This window comes from Sarcophilus harrisii, chromosome 3 (assembly GCF_902635505.1).
Source record: "Sarcophilus harrisii chromosome 3, mSarHar1.11, whole genome shotgun sequence".
Classification (NCBI taxonomy): Eukaryota; Metazoa; Chordata; class Mammalia; order Dasyuromorphia; family Dasyuridae; genus Sarcophilus; species Sarcophilus harrisii.
The window spans coordinates 82,407,824-82,426,754 of NC_045428.1; the positions used below are offsets into that span (position 1 = coordinate 82,407,824).

An 18,931-nucleotide genomic window follows, 5' to 3' on the forward strand; every position below is an offset into this window, starting at 1 on the left:
TTAAAAGATTATCAACAATATATTTTGTATATCAGAGTCAAACTATGTAAGATATTTTTATATTTATAGGACTCATTTATTTTTGAATCAATCACAGATAATATTAATGGAATTGATTTTTTTAAATTATATCATGGATTTTTTGTTTAAATATGCTTTTAGGCTTATGGGTTGGCTTATTAGATATATGTACATAGGACAATTTTTCCTTCTGGGGAGGGAGCTAAAGAAAATCAATATCAAAATGTCAATTTTTAAAATCAAATGTTAAAAGTTCTATAAAAAAGTAATACTTTTTCTTGGTTATGCTTTTGAGCACAGTGAGCAGAAATATACTCAGTGAAAATTAGGCAAGGTTATCTTTTAAATTCAAAATATAAAATGCTTAAAATTTTCTTAGTGATGTTTATCTATTGTTTTTATTTTGTTTTCAATATTACAGTACAACAAACCCATCCTTATTCATAGGGGAAAGTTTGAGCCTTTTTTGAGGAATATAACAGAAATTCCCATTAATGAAGACCATAAAAGAATTCAAAATGAACCTGTTTGTACAGTTGTTAAAAAGAATACATCAAGTGCAGAGATTATAGAACATGAAGATCAAGACCCTCCTTATGCACCAACGTCATCAAGCATAACAGTTAATTCTGAAAATTCTTCCTGGGACTCAAATCCTGACATCTTTACAATCAAATCTTTAGACACTGAAGAGATAGAAAGAGGGCTATCAAGTCTTTCTTTAGAAAGTTTGGAAGCAGAAACAGCCTTTACTGTAGATATAGATTTGGTTGGAAAAGAACAGGAAAACCTCCTCTCGGAGCTGTTGGAGCTTAATCCAAGTTTGGAAAAATTGGAAAAAACAGTGGTTCTAAAATCAATTTTAAATGATGACTTGAAGGATCTTTCAGATGAATTATTTTCAAAACAAGGAATCCTTATGGAGATTGAGGCAGAAAGAAAAACCCAGAGTTTGCTGACCTTAGATGACAAAACATTAGGTAGTGTAGAGACTGTTGTATTTGAGAATGCTCAAAATGAAATCAAGATTGTGCATAGTGAACAGATTGAACTTTCTGGGAAGAAAAGTTCAAAATCTTCAAAAAAAGATCTCAAGATTGTGCAGAGTGAACAACTGAGTGAGCTGTCAAGAAAAAAAAGTTCAAGTTCAAAATCTTCTTTCAAAAATGGCATTAAGAATGTTCACAGTGAACCTTTGAGTGAGCTTTCGGGAAAGAAAAGTTCAAGTTCAAAATCTTTAAAAAATGATCTCAAGATTGTGCAAAGTGAACAAAGTGTAGTTTCAGGAAAGACAAGTTCAAGTTCAAAATCTTTCAAAAATGACTTCAAGTTTGTACAGAGTGAACAATTCAGTGAACTTTCAAAAGAGCTAAGTTTAGATTTAAAATCTTCCCCCAAAAACCTCAAGACTGTGCAGAGTGAACAATTAAGTGAACTTTCAGGAAAGATAAGTTCAGGTTCAAAATTTTCAAAAACTGACCTCAGGATTTTACAGAGTGAACAGATTGAACTATTAGGAAAAATAAGTTCAAGTTCAAAATCTTCCAAAACTGACCTCAAGATTGTGCAGAATGAACAGCTTGAACTATCAGGAAAACTGAGTTCAAGTTCAAGTTCAAAATCTTCCATGAGTGACCTCAAGATTGTGCAGAGTGAACAGTTGGGTGAACTTTTAGAAAAGAAAAGTTCAAGTTCAAAATCTTCCAAAACTAATCTAAAGATTGTGCAGAGTGAACAGGTGGGAGAACTTTTAGAAAAAAAAAGTTTGAAATCTTCCAAAAGTGACTTCAGAATTGTACAGAGTGAACAGTTGGGTGAGCTTTCAGAGAAGACAAGTTCAGATTCAAAATCTTCTCTCAAAACTGACCTCAAAATTATGCAGAGTGAAGAGTCAGGTGAGCTTTCAGAAAAGACAAGTTTAGGTTCAAAGCCTTACAAGAGTGATTTCAGTATTGTACTGAGTGAACAGTCAAGTGAACATTTAGGAAAGAAAAGTTCAATTTCAAAACCTCCCAGAACTGATTTCAAGATTGCGCAGAGTGAACAATTGAGTGAGCTTTCAGAAAAGACAAGTTTAGGTTCAAAGCCTTACAAGAGTGATCTCAGTATTGTACAGAGTGAACAGTCAAGTGAACATTTAGGAAAGAAAAGTTCAATTTCAAAACCTCCCAAAACTGACTTCAAGATTCCGCAGAGTGAACAATTGAGTGAACTTTCAGAAAAGACAAGTTTAGGTTCAAAGCCTTACAAGAGTGATCTCAGCATTGTACAGAGTGAACAGTCAAGTGAACATTTAGGAAAGAAAAGTTCAATTTCAAAACCTCCCAAAACTGACTTCAAGATTGCGCAGAGTGAACAATTGAGTGAGCTTTCAGAAAAGACAAGTTTAGGTTCAAAGCCTTACAAGAGTGATCTCAGTATTGTACAGAGTGAACAGTCAAGTGAACATTTAGGAAAGAAAAGTTCAATTTCAAAACCTCCCAAAACTGACTTCAAGATTCCGCAGAGTGAACAATTGAGTGAACTTTCAGAAAAGACAAGTTTAGGTTCAAAGCCTTACAAGAGTGATCTCAGTATTGTACAGAGTGAACAGTCAAGTGAACATTTAGGAAAGAAAAGTTCAATTTCAAAACCTCCCAGAACTGACCTCAAGATTGTGCTGAGTGAATCTTTAGATGAGCTTTCAGAAAAGACAAGTTTAGGTTCAAAGCCTGACAAGAGTGATCTCAGTATTGTACAGAGTGAACAGTCAAGTGAACATTTAGGAAAGAAAAGTTCAATTTCAAAACCTCCCAAAACTGACTTCAAGATTCCGCAGAGTGAATCTTTAGATGAGCTTTCAGAAAAGACAAGTTTAGGTTCAAAGCCTGACAAGAGTGATCTCAGTATTGCACAGAGTGAACGGTCAAGTGAACATTTAGGAAAGAAAAGTTCAGTTTCAAAACCTCCCAGAACTGACCTCAAGATTGTGCTGAGTGAATCTTTAGATGAGCTTTCAGAAAAGACAAGTTTAGGTTCAAAGCCTGACAAGAGTGATCTCAGTATTGTACAGAGTGAACAGTCAAGTGAACATTTAGGAAAGAAAAGTTCAATTTCAAAACCTCCCAGAACTGACCTCAAGATTGTGCTGAGTGAATCTTTAGATGAGCTTTCAGAAAAGACAAGTTTAGGTTCAAAATCTTCCAAGAGTGACCTCAAGATTGTACAGAGTGAACAGTTGAGTGAACATTTAGAAAAGAAAAGTTCAATTCCAAAACCTTCCAAAACTGACCTCAAGATTGTTCAGGGTGAACAGTCAGGTGAACTTTTAGAAAAGAAAAGTTCAAGTTCAAAACCACCCAAAACTGACCTCAAGATTGTGCAAGGCGAACTGCTATGTGAACTTTTAGAAAAGTCAAGTTCCAGTTCAAAATCTTCCAAAACTGACCTCAAGACTGGACAGAGTGAACAACTGAGTGAGCTTTCAGAAAAGACAAGTTTAGGTTCAAAGCCTTACAATAGTGACCTCAGTATTATACAGAGTGAACAGTCAAGTGAATATTTAGGAAAGAAAAGTTCAATTTCAAAACCTCCCAGAACTGACCTCAAGATTGTGCTGAGTGAATCTTTAGATGAGCTTTCAGAAAAGACAAGTTTAGGTTCAAAATCTTCCAAGAGTGACCTCAAGATTGTACAGAGTGAACAGTTGAGTGAACATTTAGAAAAGAAAAGTTCAAGTTCAAAACCACCCAAAACTGACCTCAAGATTGTGCAGGGTGAACTGCTATGTGAACTTTTAGAAAAATCAAGTTCCAGTTCAAAATCTTCCAAAACTGACCTCAAGATTGTTCAGGGTGAACTATTATGTGAACTTTTGGAAAAGAGCAGTTCAAGTTTAAAATCATCCAAAACTAACCTCAAAATTGTGCAGAGTGAACAGTCAAGTGAACTTTTAGAAAAGAAAAATTCAAGTTCAGAATCTTCCAAAACTGATCTTAAAATTGTGCAGAGTGAACAGGTGGAAGAACTTTTAGAAAAGACAAGTTCCAGTTCAAAGTCTTCTAAAACTGACCTTCAGATTGTGCAGAATGAACAGTTAGCTGAGCTTTCAGAAAAGACAACTTCAAGTTTAAAATCTTCCAAAACTGACCTCCAGATTGTGCAGAATGAACAAGTGGGTGAACTTTTAGAAAAGACAAGTTCCAGTTCAAAACCATCCATAACTGACCTCAAGATTGTGCAGGATGAACTGCTATATGAACTTTTAGAAAAGTCAAGTTCCAGTTCAGAATCTTCCAAAACTGAACTCAAAATTGGACAGAGTGAACAATCAAGTGAACTTTTAGAAAAGAAAAGTTCCAGTTCAAGATCTTCCAAAACTGACCTCAAGACTGGGCAGGGTGAACAATCGGGTGAATTTTTAGAAAAGAAAAGTTCCAGTTCAAAACCATCCAAAACTGACCTCAAGATTGTGCAGGGTGAACTGCTGTGTGAACTTTTAGAAAAGTCAAGTTCCAGTTCAAGATCTTCCAAAACTGACCTCAAAATTGGACAGAGTGAACAATCGGGTGAACTTTTAGAAAAGAAAAGTTCCAGTTCAAAATCTTCCAAAACTGACCTCAAGACTGGGGAGGGTGAACAATCAAGTGAACTTTTAGAAAAGAAAAGTTCCAGTTCAAGATCTTCCAAAACTGACCTCAAGACTGGGCAGGGTGAACAATCGGGTGAACTTTTAGAAAAGAAAAGTTCCAGTTCAAGATCTTCCAAAACTGACCTCAAGACTGGGCAGAGTGAACAATCAAGTGAACTTTTAGAAAAGAAAAGTTCCAGTTCAAGATCTTCCAAAACTAACCTCAAGACTGGGCAGGGTGAACAATCAAGTGAACTTTTAGAAAAGAAAAGTTCCAGTTCAAGATCTTCCAAAACTGACCTCAAGACTGGGCAGGGTGAACAATCAAGTGAACTTTTAGAAAAGAAAAGTTCCAGTTCAAGATCTTCCAAAACTGACCTCAAGACTGGCAGGGTGAACAATCAAGTGAACTTTTAGAAAAGAAAAGTTCCAGTTCAAGATCTTCCAAAACTGACCTCAAGACTGGGCAGGGTGAACAATCAAGTGAACTTTTAGAAAAGAAAAGTTCCAGTTCAAGATCTTCCAAAACTGACTTCCAGATTGTTCAGAGTGAACAATTGTGTGAACTTTTAGAAAAGAAAAGTTCAAGTTCAAAATCTTCCAAGAGTGACCTCAAGATTGCACAGGGTGAACAGTTGTGTGAACTTTTGGAAAAGAAAAGTTCAAATTCAAAATCTTCCAAGAGTGATCTCAAGATTGTGCAGAATGAACAATTATGTGAACTTTTAGAAAAGAAAAGTTCCAGTTCAAAATCTTCCAAAACTGACCTCAAAACTGTGCAGCACAGTGAACAGGTGGCTGAACTTTTAGAAAAGAAAAGTTCCAGTTCAAAATCTTCCAAAACTGAACTCAAGACTGGGCAGAGTGAACAGTTGTGTGAACTTTTAGAAAAGAAAAGTTCAAGTTCAAAATCTTCCAAGAATGACCTCAAGATTGGGCAGGGTCAACAATTGTGTGAACTTTTAGAAAATCAAAGTTCAAGTTCAAAATCTTCCAAGAATGACCTCAAAATTATGCAGGGTGAACAGACTGAGACAAGAAGTTCAAGTTCAGAGTCTATTAAAAAAGACACCAGGATTGTGCAGAGAAGGCAGTTAGATGAACGTTCAGGAAAGACAAGTTCAAGTTCAAAATCTTCTTTGGAAAATGATCTCAAGATCCTGAATAATGAGCGGAATGATCTTTCCCTAAGGAAAATTTTGAGTTTAAATTCCTTTTCAAAAGAAATACTGAAGGATGATCCAATGGAAGTATCTTCTGGAAGTCAAATAGAAGAAATAACAGAGAAAATGGAAAACTTCTATATTCCTATGACATATGATGAACCTGAAGATCAGCTAAGTATAATGGATGAAGATTTCTCAAATGGAAGGAAACATAGTTTCAAAAAGAAGCACCCAGAAGAATATTTTCAGAAAAATTCAGAAGAAGTAATACGCAGTTTCTCAGTTGTAAGTATAGCAGAAAGTTTTGAAAGCCCAGAGAATGTGGCATTCATAGAACAAATTTCCTCTGAACCAAACATCACAGAACTGGACTTAGAGCATGGTATGTCATTGATGGACTTTCCAAGTTCACTAACAGTTTGGGATAGTGGTTTAGCTTCAACAAGTGAAGACTCTAATGAAAAACTTTCAGGAGTAGATGTGTCGAAGTCTAAATCTTTTGTGAGGCACATATTTTTACATGCATTTCCTTCAGATTCTTTAGAGTCTGGCATAGTCCGTGTTATAGAATTAGATAAAGACGACTATCACAGTTCCTGGCTAGATACTGAGACCAATCTGTCTGAAGAAAAACCTACAATGATGGAAGAAAGCTGGAACTTACCACTGAAGAATTCAAAAAACCAGTTCCTACAGGATAAAGACGATTTACCTCAGACAGAGAAATTATATAGAGAAAAGAATTTTGAAGAAAAAGATCTCAATTCTGTTTTGGAAAGTGCAAGTAATTACATCATGCATAAACTTAGTGATGCAGATAGAACCCGTTTAAAATCTTTCGCAAACAATGTCTTTAAAAATCTTTCCACAGAGAACATCCCAGAGCCAAAGATAGAAAAAGAAAGACAAAAATATTTTATTCCAGGTGGTGAAAAAGACTTGGAAGAATTAGATGCTCACTCAGTAAAGGGCATGAGTAAATCAGATGATTTAAATGTAAAACATGCTGCAACCCCTAAGCGTAGCAGTTTTGAAGAGTTTCTATCAGGATCAGAAGCAGGCCATCTAAGTTCTGATTTAGGCAAACACATTCAGAATTTTCTGGTAGAAAATCTTTCAGAATCGGGAAAATTCTCCAAGGGGGATTTACCAAAACTCTTTGAGAACTTTTATTTGGTAAACAATAAAAAAAAATCACCAACTTCTATGAAAACTGAACAGCTTCCTAAAGGACAAAATAATTTAAAAGATTTTCCAGAAACTTTCCCCAAAAGCATGCCTCCTATGAATAATTCAAATCGCCCTCTATCTGGTGACAAACATTTAGAAATAAGATTAAGAGCTCTTTTAAATGAAATCCTTGAACAATATATACTAACCAACTATGCAGAAACCAAATTAACCAGCGAAAGAGAGTCTGACACAAAAGACCCAAACTTGCCTCCACATAGAACTAAAACTGTCCCACCATTTTCATATGAAGTAAGACATGATTATCCAGAAAGGAATTTTTCTGGAGACAGTGACATAAACAGAGATCTAACTCAAACCATACAAGATCTTTTATTTATTATCTCAGAAAATGAACTATTAAATCTAAAATCTGATTTAAGCAAACATCTTCAAAGTCTTTTCATAGAAAGACTATCAAATATGGGACTAATCACAGAAAAAGAATTTCATACTCTCAATGAAAACCTGTCTTTGATTAATTCTAGCGACAGACCATTAAAATTTTTAAGCTCAGATCTGAGAGGCCTGAATCAATTTCTAGAAAGGCCTTCTGAAAAGCAAAGTTACAAAACTTTTCCAAGAAATATGTCACAAGATGATGAAAAGATTTCAAATATAGAACTAGCCAGAAAGTTGGAAAGGGAATATATTGCATTGCATAATATTAAAAGAAGGTCAGTGTTGAGAGATGATGAAAGGCAATACCCCAGAGAAAGAGTTGGAAAACAAGGTCTAACAGGAGTAAAAGCTTCAAGAAAAAGTAGCCAAGAGTTCCTACTTAACACTTCAGAAAGAATAACAAAATTAGTGTTAAGAAGAGAACAAAAAGATCACAATGTAATGCAGTTGCCACAAGTAGAGAAAACTGGTTTTGAAGAGGATTTCCAAGACCTACATGGCTGGTATAATAAACCCAAAACAAACCATTCAAAAGCTACTTTGAAAATCAAGCCTCTGGAAAAAAAAGAAAATTACAACATATATAAAGTAACTGTCAAGGAAAAACCTGAGTCAGTAGTCATACCAGGTGTTCAGAATTCTGAAGTCCAACCAGAAATTAAAGAATATTTATACAAATACAAGTTGCCCTCATCAGGTAACGCCTATGCTTATTTAAATTCCGAAGATGAGGAAGAATCAAATTTGAAAGATTATTGTTATGGGAAGTCCAAAGAGAACAACAAAAAGAAGCCACTATTAACAGTTACACAGTTCCAGAAAGAATTACAAACTGTTTATGTTAAGCCAAAAGAAACTACTACTGAAAAATGTTCACCAACCCCACAATCCTTTGACCATAGTAGAGTTGTAGAATTTAACAATTCAAAACCATCTATATTCCCAGAAGTCTTAAAAACAGAAAGTTTAAAACCTAAAAATCGACGAGAAAGAGAGTATGTTGAGAAACAAAAACGACCCCTTTACAGGACAGCTAAGATATTGGCAGCCTCACAACCTACCACAAGACTACTTCTAAGGAAATCTCCACAAAGGACACTGCTGTTTCCTTGGACTGGAAAGAGAAATATACATGTAATAATGCTTTTCTTGATCTATTTTTTCCCATTTCTAGTAAAGGCTAGTAAATATTTCATTTTTTGTTCCCCAGGAATGGATGAATGTATGGGTATGTGTGAAAATGTAGTAAACTGACTGCCCCCCCCAATCAAATCATTTTTCTAAAAGTCAAACATCATCTTAATTCACATAAATAAGACACAAAATTCCTTTCAAAGCTGTGCTAACATGAGAATTTGAATGCTTGTTAACACATTTATATGTAATAACACATATTTAGAGTGAAATGTATTGCCCTGTATTAGTTGTATTTTCATAAATCATTTTGTGGATTACCTGCAAAATTTTAAAAAGTCTGTCCTAATTTTTCTCTGCCCCCTATTATGATCCTGGGCTATCTTCTGCTGAAATTGATTTCGTTTTTTTATCCCCACTATATGTAACAGTGCCATGCATAGTAAGACATTTAATAAATGCTTGTTTAATGGCTTAGGGATGCAAATTAATTTTTAATACTAATTAGTACCACCTTACATGTATATAGTATTGCTACAATTTCCAAAGCATTTTTGCTATCTTCATTTGCTCCTCACAACTACACCTCAGGGACAGGTTTATCAAATCATAGATGAGAAACCTGAAGCTCAGATTGATTAAATCACTGAATCCAAAGACACACTGCTAATCATTGTTGGATTTAGGGCTAGCTTAGTGTACTATACAATACAGTATATCATGTAGGCAACTATCATTTTAAGTGGCTGTTATGTATGAGTATTGGATTTGGGGTGCAGGGGCCTGTGTTCAAGTATCACCACCTCTACTTCCATTTCTCTTTGGGCCATAACTTCCTTATTTGTAAAATGAGATGATTGGACTTAATTATATCTAAACTCATTTCTAGTTCTATGATTATGGGATTAAATCTGCTAAAGAACTAAGTGAAAAGTTTTAGAGGTTTACTGATTGCTTTAAATTATCTGTGTAGCTTTCCTTCATACACATGAATAATTGAGAGATGACTGAGAAAATTCTCAAGTACTAAATTTAATGTATATAATTTATTTGAGTGAATAAGTTTTCTTTTGTTATATGTAAATTATCCCCTTAAATGAAAAATAGAACTGATTTCAGAAAATAATTTGGGGAACATTTTGGGGGGCTTTAGTCAATACATTTAACTACTTTACAAGAAATTCTTCACCCAGATTTTCATGTCTTATCTTGCATATCTTCCCATAGGAAAAAAAAATGTAACGGAGTAAGAATGAGTTCTGGGGGGCAGTAGGTGGCACAGAGGATAGAGCACCAGCCCTAAAGTCAGGAGAACCTGAGTTCAAATCTGGTCTCAGACACTTAACACTAACTAGTTATGTGACCCTCAGTAAGTCACTTAATCCCAATTGCTTCAGGAAAAAAAAAAAAAAAGAGTTCCGGGTCCTAGAATTGGGATCAGTCACACAGTACCAGAGCTTAAAGTGGGCAGAAAATCTCTCAATATAAACTCATGGTAGAGAGGAAATGGGAAAGTAAAGAAAGAGAACTTTTCCGAGTTTCAGTGATTTAGTATTGTATATGCCTATTATGTGTGTTGATTCAGGGGAAAACTACAGATATAAACACACACACACACACACACACACACACATATATGAAAGAATAGCGAGTAGAGAATCAGTCTTGAATCAAGAGAGACTTCAATTCAAATTCCTGTCTCTGACACACTACTCTAGACAACTTTAAGATATTACTAAATTAGTGTAAATAATAAATTCCATGAAGTAGTATCATATATTAGATTGAAGGTGTAATTGTGTAAAATATCCTTGATTTCATTTTCATTGGGTGTTATATAGTGCAAATTTGAATAATGGAACTACTTCATTTGCACTAATTGGCACTTAGCCCTTTGAGTTTCAAAGAAAACATTCCCTGGGGGAAGGAATTTCCTCACCCGGCAATATCAGTGAAATCCTAGGCCCAATCCTTTCCCATAATGTAATCCCCTAAAAGCTTAAATATTATTACTAAATATAAAGTTTAATATCAGTCTTTTTAAGTAATTAAGGGTTTGAAGTAACCTAAGGTTTTATAAATAGTAGAATTTTAACGGTGTTTGACTGGGTGCTGTTGAAAGACACTGAGAAATATGCCTGTAATGTACAGTGGGAAAATTAAATGAATCTTTTTTACTGAAGCACTGCATAACTCAGTTTGTGTCTTTATTAAAGTGGCTGGCACACAGAATTTACTGTTAAAAGGAGTTTTTGTTAGATGACTAGCTGAATTCGAACTCATCAGGTTCTTCCTGCATTTCCCCAGAGGGCACCAACATATAGGGAGCTTGGATTTGGAGGAATACCCATTCGAGAGCAGCCAGGTGATGCGGTTTTCCATGCCCATACCTCTGAATTCTTAAGCACATCTATGTAGTTATAATTATATTACCTTCATGAAAAACCCTGCACTAATAAATATACTAACCCACTGACAGAGCATATCTCTATATGTAAGAAAATAATTATTTTCATAGATGTCAGAATTGTATGCAGTATTGCACATATTCTAAAAATTCTATAAAATATTCAGTGGTATGTCATACATAGTACAAGCAGTCACCGGTTTGCAATCAGGATGTGTTCTGGAAGTTTGTATATTGGTTGTTTGGAAGTTGGGATGCAGTTTATCATGGGAAAATGGGAATTTTATATAAAATTTTTGTAAATGGTTCTAAGAATCCAAGGCCAACCCACAAAAGCCAACTTAAATCTACAGATAAGGTCAAAATCACTAACAGTATTAACCAAAATTCTGGTTTCTAGGATTCATCTAAATGGAGGAAACTGGAAGAACGTTTCTCCTCTGAAAAACTAACCAGTCAGTTCATTTATAAATAGACAAAGCACCCTGCACCCTCTCTCTCCCAAAGCTTCTAATGCTTTTAGACTGCCCTAATCACTTCCTTTTCCATTCTTCACCCTCTAGACAGATCACACTGGGGTATCAGACTAAAAACATCTGAGTTTATCTGTTGGTATATGTGCTTAAATAAATCATTTCAGCTTGTAGACCCAGTTTCTTCCTCTGGACAATGAGATTATTGAACTAGTAATACAGGATTACAGATTTAAAGCTGGAGGACACATTGGTACACATTGTTCAACCCTCTCATTTTACAGATGAGATAATTGAGGCTCTTAGTAGTTAATTGATTTATCCAAGGTCACAAAATTACCTGGTTTTCTACTCTCATTATCCCAAATTTCCCCCCAAAAAACTCAAGATTTCCTTTGTCTCTGGAAGGTGGTGATGGTGGGGGGATGATGTGTATAAATGCTGGGTAATTTAAAAGATAATTCATTAATCTTTAATTCATATGCTTTAGGTGAAATATAATTGAAAATTTTCTTGAATTTTGGGTGAAGATATGAGGCCACCAAGAGCAGGTTTGTCCTGCCTGATTTAGTCCCCAGGGTCATTTAAAAAAAATACAATATGCCATCTGTTTTCCACTCTGGAACCCATAGATTATTTGAAAGCATCAACTGAATCTCTATATTTGTAGTAGCAAAAATTCAGGGAGGTGTGGGATTAAAAGATTAGCAAGAAAACCATTTTTTTTCCCCTGCATAGTTATCCATTAAGTGTGTTTGAAAATTGGGGATTGCCTATGTAGCATATGTTACTATTTATACCTCTTAATTATATGAACTATATTGCTTTTAGCTTTAAAAACCTAAGTTTAAATTATTAATTTACTTTGCTTTTATTTTTAATATTTAGGACTCTTCAGAAAACAAAAAGGAAGATATACATTTGACCTCATTTAAGCATCTTGAAAAAGCAAAAGCAAGAGCAAGGTTTGATTTGGGTAAAAGCCCGGAAGATAACCAATACACATTAAAAAATCTTGCAAGACCAAATACTGCTCCTGAGTTTAACAAACGATTGAAAGAAAACTTTGGGAAATTTACATCCCCACGGGTGGTTTCAGCAGGCTTATTTCATTTAAATGTTACAAACCCAAGTCTAGAGGAATATAATCAGAAAAAAGACCTAAAAGATCTTGAAAAATGTTCAATCATTTGTGATATTCTACAGTTGTTAAACAGTTCGTATGTGAAACGCAAGTATGAGGATGATTATTAAGTACATGAATCTCCTACTAATGAAATGTGTATAGGTCAGTCCTCTTATTTAGCAGCTCACTACAAAATTTCATCTTGTTAGAGTCATTGTTTTCACTGAAATACAAATAAACATTTATGATGCATATATATGTGTTTTTATTTATGAGGGAACTATTGACTACTACAGGGTGGTTTGGAATTTTTTTTTTTTTTAATGTACTGTTATTTATGTAGATATGGACTTGAATCTTATTTAACCAAGTGTTGGTTTTATCTAGGACTGGATTTGAATTTGACTTAGTCTTCCTCCACTTCAGGTTTCCAACTCCTTTTATTTACTGGGTTTTGGGCAGCAACTCATAAAGTTGTCTTTCTTAATACATCTTATCAGAGATCTGTGCTGAGAAGCAAAACGCTTCCTCCAGCAGTGTTAAAAATGCCTATACATGTGCATCAGTAGTAGATGGATAACACTTAACTATTCTTCAGTTAATTACTGCCCAAATATTAGCAGCTTTCCCAACAGATCTTGAACTTGGACTGTGTTGTTTTCTGGAACTTGGCTGGATAGCTATTTTGAATAAGACCCTCAACTGACTTTTATGCTTTCAAAAAGCAATGGAATAGTCCTTTAGTTGAAACAGTTCCTTTTTTATGCTATTTCAAATGATCCCAAGTATTTTAATGCAGCTCTTAGGTGTGCACAAAGAAATGGGGAGCAAATGTTTCTCCAACATGGGACAGTCTAAATGAATTCTAGTAGTTTTACATCACAAAACCCATTTTCTAAGGCAGTTCAGATAGAATAAAAAGTTGTGGCCCCAAGTCTTCCATTCACATTCAGATGCAATAAATTTGCACGTATACTTCCAAAATCCTGAGTTTTCCATTTAGTATTTGTAGATGGTCTCCCTGAATTGAGTCAGAAGCAGCTGGCATGCTGGGCCTTCCTGGGATGAGAGACAGAGTCATCATTACCCGCCTCATTCTTGAAACCTTTTCAGCTTGGTAAAAATCTGCTTCCATAGAAACATTGAGGTAAAAAGTGATTTATACTTTTATGGTATTTCAAGCAAATGTTGCTTTGCTTAATATGTCATCAGAGTAATCTATTTTAAATACAATGTTTTGAAAGACTATAGAATGAGTTGGAAGGGACTCAAGATCATCTAATCTCATTTTACAGAGGAAGATGGGGCACAGAGAAGTGAATCTGTCCCCGATTACAGTTAGTGTAGTTTCTTAACTTCCAATACTAACAATTACACTAATTGCATATTTCTTTTCTTCTCTGAACATGGAACTGTCTTTTTAATTTTTATTCATTTTTCTAAATTCTAATTTTTTTTTAATTTTCTAAATTCACATTGATTCTGCAAGCCTTGAAATGTGTGTACCTTTCAACAAATTTAAGAGCTGTTCTAATACTAATTCTGGGAGTACCTAATAAGAGAAAGGACCCAGGCCCAGCTATTTTATCACAACAGTACTTCAATCTACACAGTGGGTGAGATTTTATTTCTGCTTTGTAAATAAAGGTAATTACTCTTAAGAACCTCAAATTGGACATAGATGACTCTGCTTATTTAAATTGCTTCTGTGACTCATACCAGGGAACTGGATAAATTACATGGATAAAGCTTGGTGGAACAAATTATGGGATCATTCATACCAGTGGATTATCCTCCTTCCCAACCCAGTCTGATAATCCCTTTGTGATAGACAGACCTGAGGAATAACAAATAAGCCAAAAAAGGTACTGTGCTTTCCCATGTGTAAACTTAGCACTGGCATGCAGCTTACTGGGTCTAGGAACAAGCCAGGGAAGCCAATCTTTTTGTTTGTTGGTAAAGAATGGATGCCATGGAGGAAACCAAATTTTCACTCTTTGCTGATGATATGATGGTATACTTAGAGAACCCCAGAGATTCTACTAAAAAGTTATTAGAAATAATCCACAATTTTAGCAAAGTTGCTGGTTACAAAATAAACCCACATAAGTCATCAGCATTCTTATATATCACTAACAAAATCCAACAGTCCGAGTTACAAAGACAAATTCCATTTAAAGTAACTACTGATAGTATAAAATATTTAAGAATCTGTCTGCCAAGGGAAAATCAGAAACTTTATGAGCAAAACTACAAGACATTTTCCACACAAATTAAGTCTGATCTAACCAACTGGAAAAATATTAAATGCTCTTGGATTGAGCAAGCAAATAGAATAAAGATGACAATACTACCTAAACTTTTCTATTTATTTAGTGCTATACCAATCAGACTTCCCAAAAACTATTTTGATGACCTAGAAAAAATAACAACCAAGTTCATATGGAAAAACAAAAGGTCAAGAATTTCAAGGGAATTAATGAAAAAAAAAATCAAATGGAGGTGGCCTAGCTGCAGATCTAAAATTATAAGGCAGCAGTTACTAAAAACCATCTGGTATTGGCTAAGAAATAGAATAGTTGATCAGTGGAATAGGTTAGGTTCAAAGGACAAAACAGCCAATAACTTTAATTATCTAGTGTTTGACAAACCTAAAAACCCCAGTTTTTGGGATAAGAATGCATTATTTGACAAAAATTGCTGGGAAAATTGGAAATTAGTATGGCAGAAATTAGGCATTGATCCACACTTAACACCACACACCAAGATAAGGTCAAAATGGGTTCATGATCTAAGCATAAAGAATGAGATTATAAATAAATTGGAAGAGCATAGGATAGTTTACCTCTTGGACCTGTGGAAGAGGAAGGAATTTATGACCAAAGAAGAAGTAGAGATCACTATTGACTACAAAATAGAAAATTTTGATTATATCAAATTGAAACATTTTTGTACAAAAAAAACTAATGCAGGCAAGATTAGAAGGGAAACAATAAACTGGGAAAACATTTTTTACAGTCAAAGGGTCTGATAAAGACTCATTACCAAAATTTATAGAGAATTGATTCTAATTTATAAGAAATCAAGCCATTCTCCAATTGATAAATGGTCAAAGGATATGAACAGATAATTTTCAGATGATGAAATTGAAACTATTACCACTCATATGAAAGAGTGTTCCAAATCACTATTGATCAGAGAAATGCAAATTGAAACAACTCTGAGATACCACCACATACCTGTCAGATTGGCTAGCATGACAGGGAAAGATAACGCGGAATGTTGGAGGGGATGTGGGAAAACAGGGACGGTGATACATTGTTGGTGGAATTGTGAACACATCCAGCCATTCTGGAGAGCAATTTGGAACTATGCTCAAAAAGTTATCAAACTGTGCATACCCTTTGATCCAGCAGTTTTTCTACTGGGCTTATACCCCAAAGAGATATTAAAGAAGGGAAAGGGACTTGTATGTCCCAAAATGTTTGTGGCAGCCCTGTTTGTAGTGGCTAGAAGCTAGAAAATGAATGGATGCCCATCAATTGGAGAATGTTTGAGTAAATTGTGGTATATGAATGTTATGGAATATTATTTTTATGTAAGAAACGACAAGCAGGATGAATACAGAGAGGATTGGTGAGACTTACATGAACTGATGCTGAGTGAAATGAGCAGAACCACGAGATCATTATATACCTCAACAACGATACTGTATGAGGATGTATTCTGATGGAAGTGGATTTCTTTGAGAAAGAGATCTAACTTGGTTTCAATTGATCAAGGATGGACAGAAGCAGCTACACCCAAAGAAAGAACACTAGGAAATGATTGTAAACTGCTTGCATTTTTGTTCTTCCCAGGTTATTTATACCTTCTAAATCCAATTCTCCCTGAGCAACAAGAGAACTGTTCGGTTCTGCAAACATATATTGTATCCAAGATCTAGTGTAATCTATTTAACATGTATAGGACTGCTTGCCATCTTGGGGAGAGGGTGGAGGGTAGGAGGGAAAAATCAGAACAGAAGTGAGTGTAAGGGATAATATTGTAAAAAATTACCCTGGCATGGATTCTGTCAATAAAAAGTTATTTAATTAAAAAAAAAAAAAACGGATGCCATGGTCTATATCACTCCAGAGTCTGTTACAACTAGGAACAATGAATCTTTTTCTTGACCCTGGTGCAATGGAGAGAAGAAATCCTTTCCCTCCATTTTAAGAGACTGGGATATGGTGCTCTGGGGTAGGATGGAATGGAAGAGTTCCTGGTGGGGTGACTTTCCCCATTTGCACAGAAGACACGAGAAGGGACAATAAATTAAGATCACACACTGATTATTTGAATCTACAGGTAATTAAGAGAGTCATTCTCAAAGAGATGGGGCCCTGAGCCAAAACATAATTGTATTCTACTGTTTAATATTAACTCACTAGGTCAGGACTGAGGGATGACCTGAAAGCGCAAAAGTTGTAATGTACTGTAATGCTAGTAGTGCTTCCTAGTGCATGTACACCGGCAGGCAGTTTCTGTCTGAGAGAGATGATTATGAGGCCTGGATTATTAAGCAGAGAAGTACCTGGTGACTAATACAAATATTAACCTGTATTTGATTCAAACCCCTTGGTTGGATTTGTACCTTTGTGTCAGCTCATAAGAGAAAATACTTAAATGAATATATATATAAGCATGAAAGACCTACAGCAGACATGTTTCTTCAAAAGAAGAGATAATGTAATCAAATTTTAAAAACATATATGCAATTTCTTCAGGTGACATTTTGTACAAGTCTTGGGCAGAGAGAAGAGTAATATTCGTTTACAAGGCAAATCCTTAAATTGTAGCAATGAATCTATCAAATAATGAAAATCATGAACATACTGATGTAAACTGTGTCCTCCTGATCTTTGTGGCAGAGGTGGACCTGAGTTAGAGAAACCCTAAAATCTCAACTCCTCCTGACCTTTGGGAAGGGCCCTACCCTCCTGTTCCTAGGGGAAACGCTCATGGGGATCTCCATTTACAATTCAATTAGAGATCTTGGCCTGGGGCATCATCACCACCCTTTATTGAACTGAAAATCTCAAATTCATCTGGAGATGGCTCCCTGGCCTCTCCATAAAAACCCAATATATTCAAAGGCTGAATCCCAAATCTTTGCTAAAAATCCTAACAGGATTTGGCTCACTGAGTTGTTTCTTCTCAGTGTAAACCCATCTTAATTTCTAATCAGGAAAGCCCACAAGTTGCTTCTTCTCAATGTAATAAAGCCATTTTTTGCCACAAATTTCACCTGCATTCGATATCGTGAATTCTTTTGCAAGAATCTGCAATACCAGCCTGGAGATCTCTCACCCTTCATTTCTCATACCTCAACAGTACCACTAATGAAAATGAAATAAAAGTAATTAGGAGTTATTTTGCCCAATTATATGTCAGTCAAATGTAACAAGTTAGATGAAATGCCAGAATATTTTTAAAAATATGTGAACTACCTAGAGGAAGTAGAATATGTAAATACATCTTTTTCTATCAATTTGCCCTGATAAAACATTTTATGATAACTAGATCTTGCTGTGAAGTCACAATATTTCCCTGTAATATTCTTCAGCTTATGTCTCATGACTGATATAAAAGCTTTGATGGAAAACTAACACTTTTAACAAAAAGGATTAATGATAAAAGCTATAATATGCTTGTCACATGGCTCTGATCATAACACATTAATAGGAGAAAAGCTCCATGCTATGTCACAAAGCTGATCACATCAGAGCTGAGGAGGGCCTAGTGACTGGTTCTAAGGGTCAGGCTACTATTGTCATATTGCTAATGTATGAAAGAATACACAATATTCATGAGAAACTGCTCGATGTAACATCATTGTGTACTTTTTCATAAGCATTGATTAGATGGGAACATACTTGTACGTACCTTCTAATATGTCCATCAAAAATTATCTTCAACTAAATATAGATAAACTTAGCCCCTTGAAACCATGGGTTTTTAACTCTTCTGGCAATCAGGTTGGGGAAGCCTACGAGCCCAATCTTATGTTTTAAATGTATAAAATAATAGGATTACAAAGGAAACCAATTATATTGAAATAAAATTATCAAAATATTTAAAATAAGTCCATAGATCCTAGGTTAAGAATTCTTGTTCTAAGAGTCTAGATTACAAATTCCTGGAGAATTTAGGACAGTGCTATATAAGAATTTTTACTTTTCTTAAGCAAATCTAGCAGTTTGTGTAAAAACTCTTCTCAATTAGAAATAAAAACATCCTATGCTAAAGTTGGATCATATCACACAAAGGGAAAAACCACATTGATGGAATAAACTCAATTCAATGAATATTTATTGAAGC

General features: G+C 34.9%; 1 protein-coding gene across 3 annotated transcripts in view; it reads left to right on the forward strand.

The window, feature by feature from the left end:
* The window catches only part of C2CD6 (C2 calcium dependent domain containing 6), a 128,610-nt gene extending 115,788 nt beyond the window's left edge, over window positions 1–12,822 (forward strand). Inside the window, exons 17-19 of one of the 3 annotated variants that reach the window (XM_031958329.1) lie at window positions 443–4,334; window positions 5,048–8,562; window positions 12,331–12,822. In XM_031958329.1, the coding sequence (XP_031814189.1) occupies window positions 443–4,334; window positions 5,048–8,562; window positions 12,331–12,696 (7,773 nt within the window). In that variant the 3' untranslated portion in view covers window positions 12,697–12,822. Of the gene's footprint in view, window positions 1–442; window positions 8,563–12,330 lie in introns of those variants that run through there. The other 2 variants (XM_031958327.1, XM_031958326.1) reach the window with 2 other exon arrangements.
* The last annotated feature ends 6,109 nt before the right edge of the window (window positions 12,823–18,931 follow it).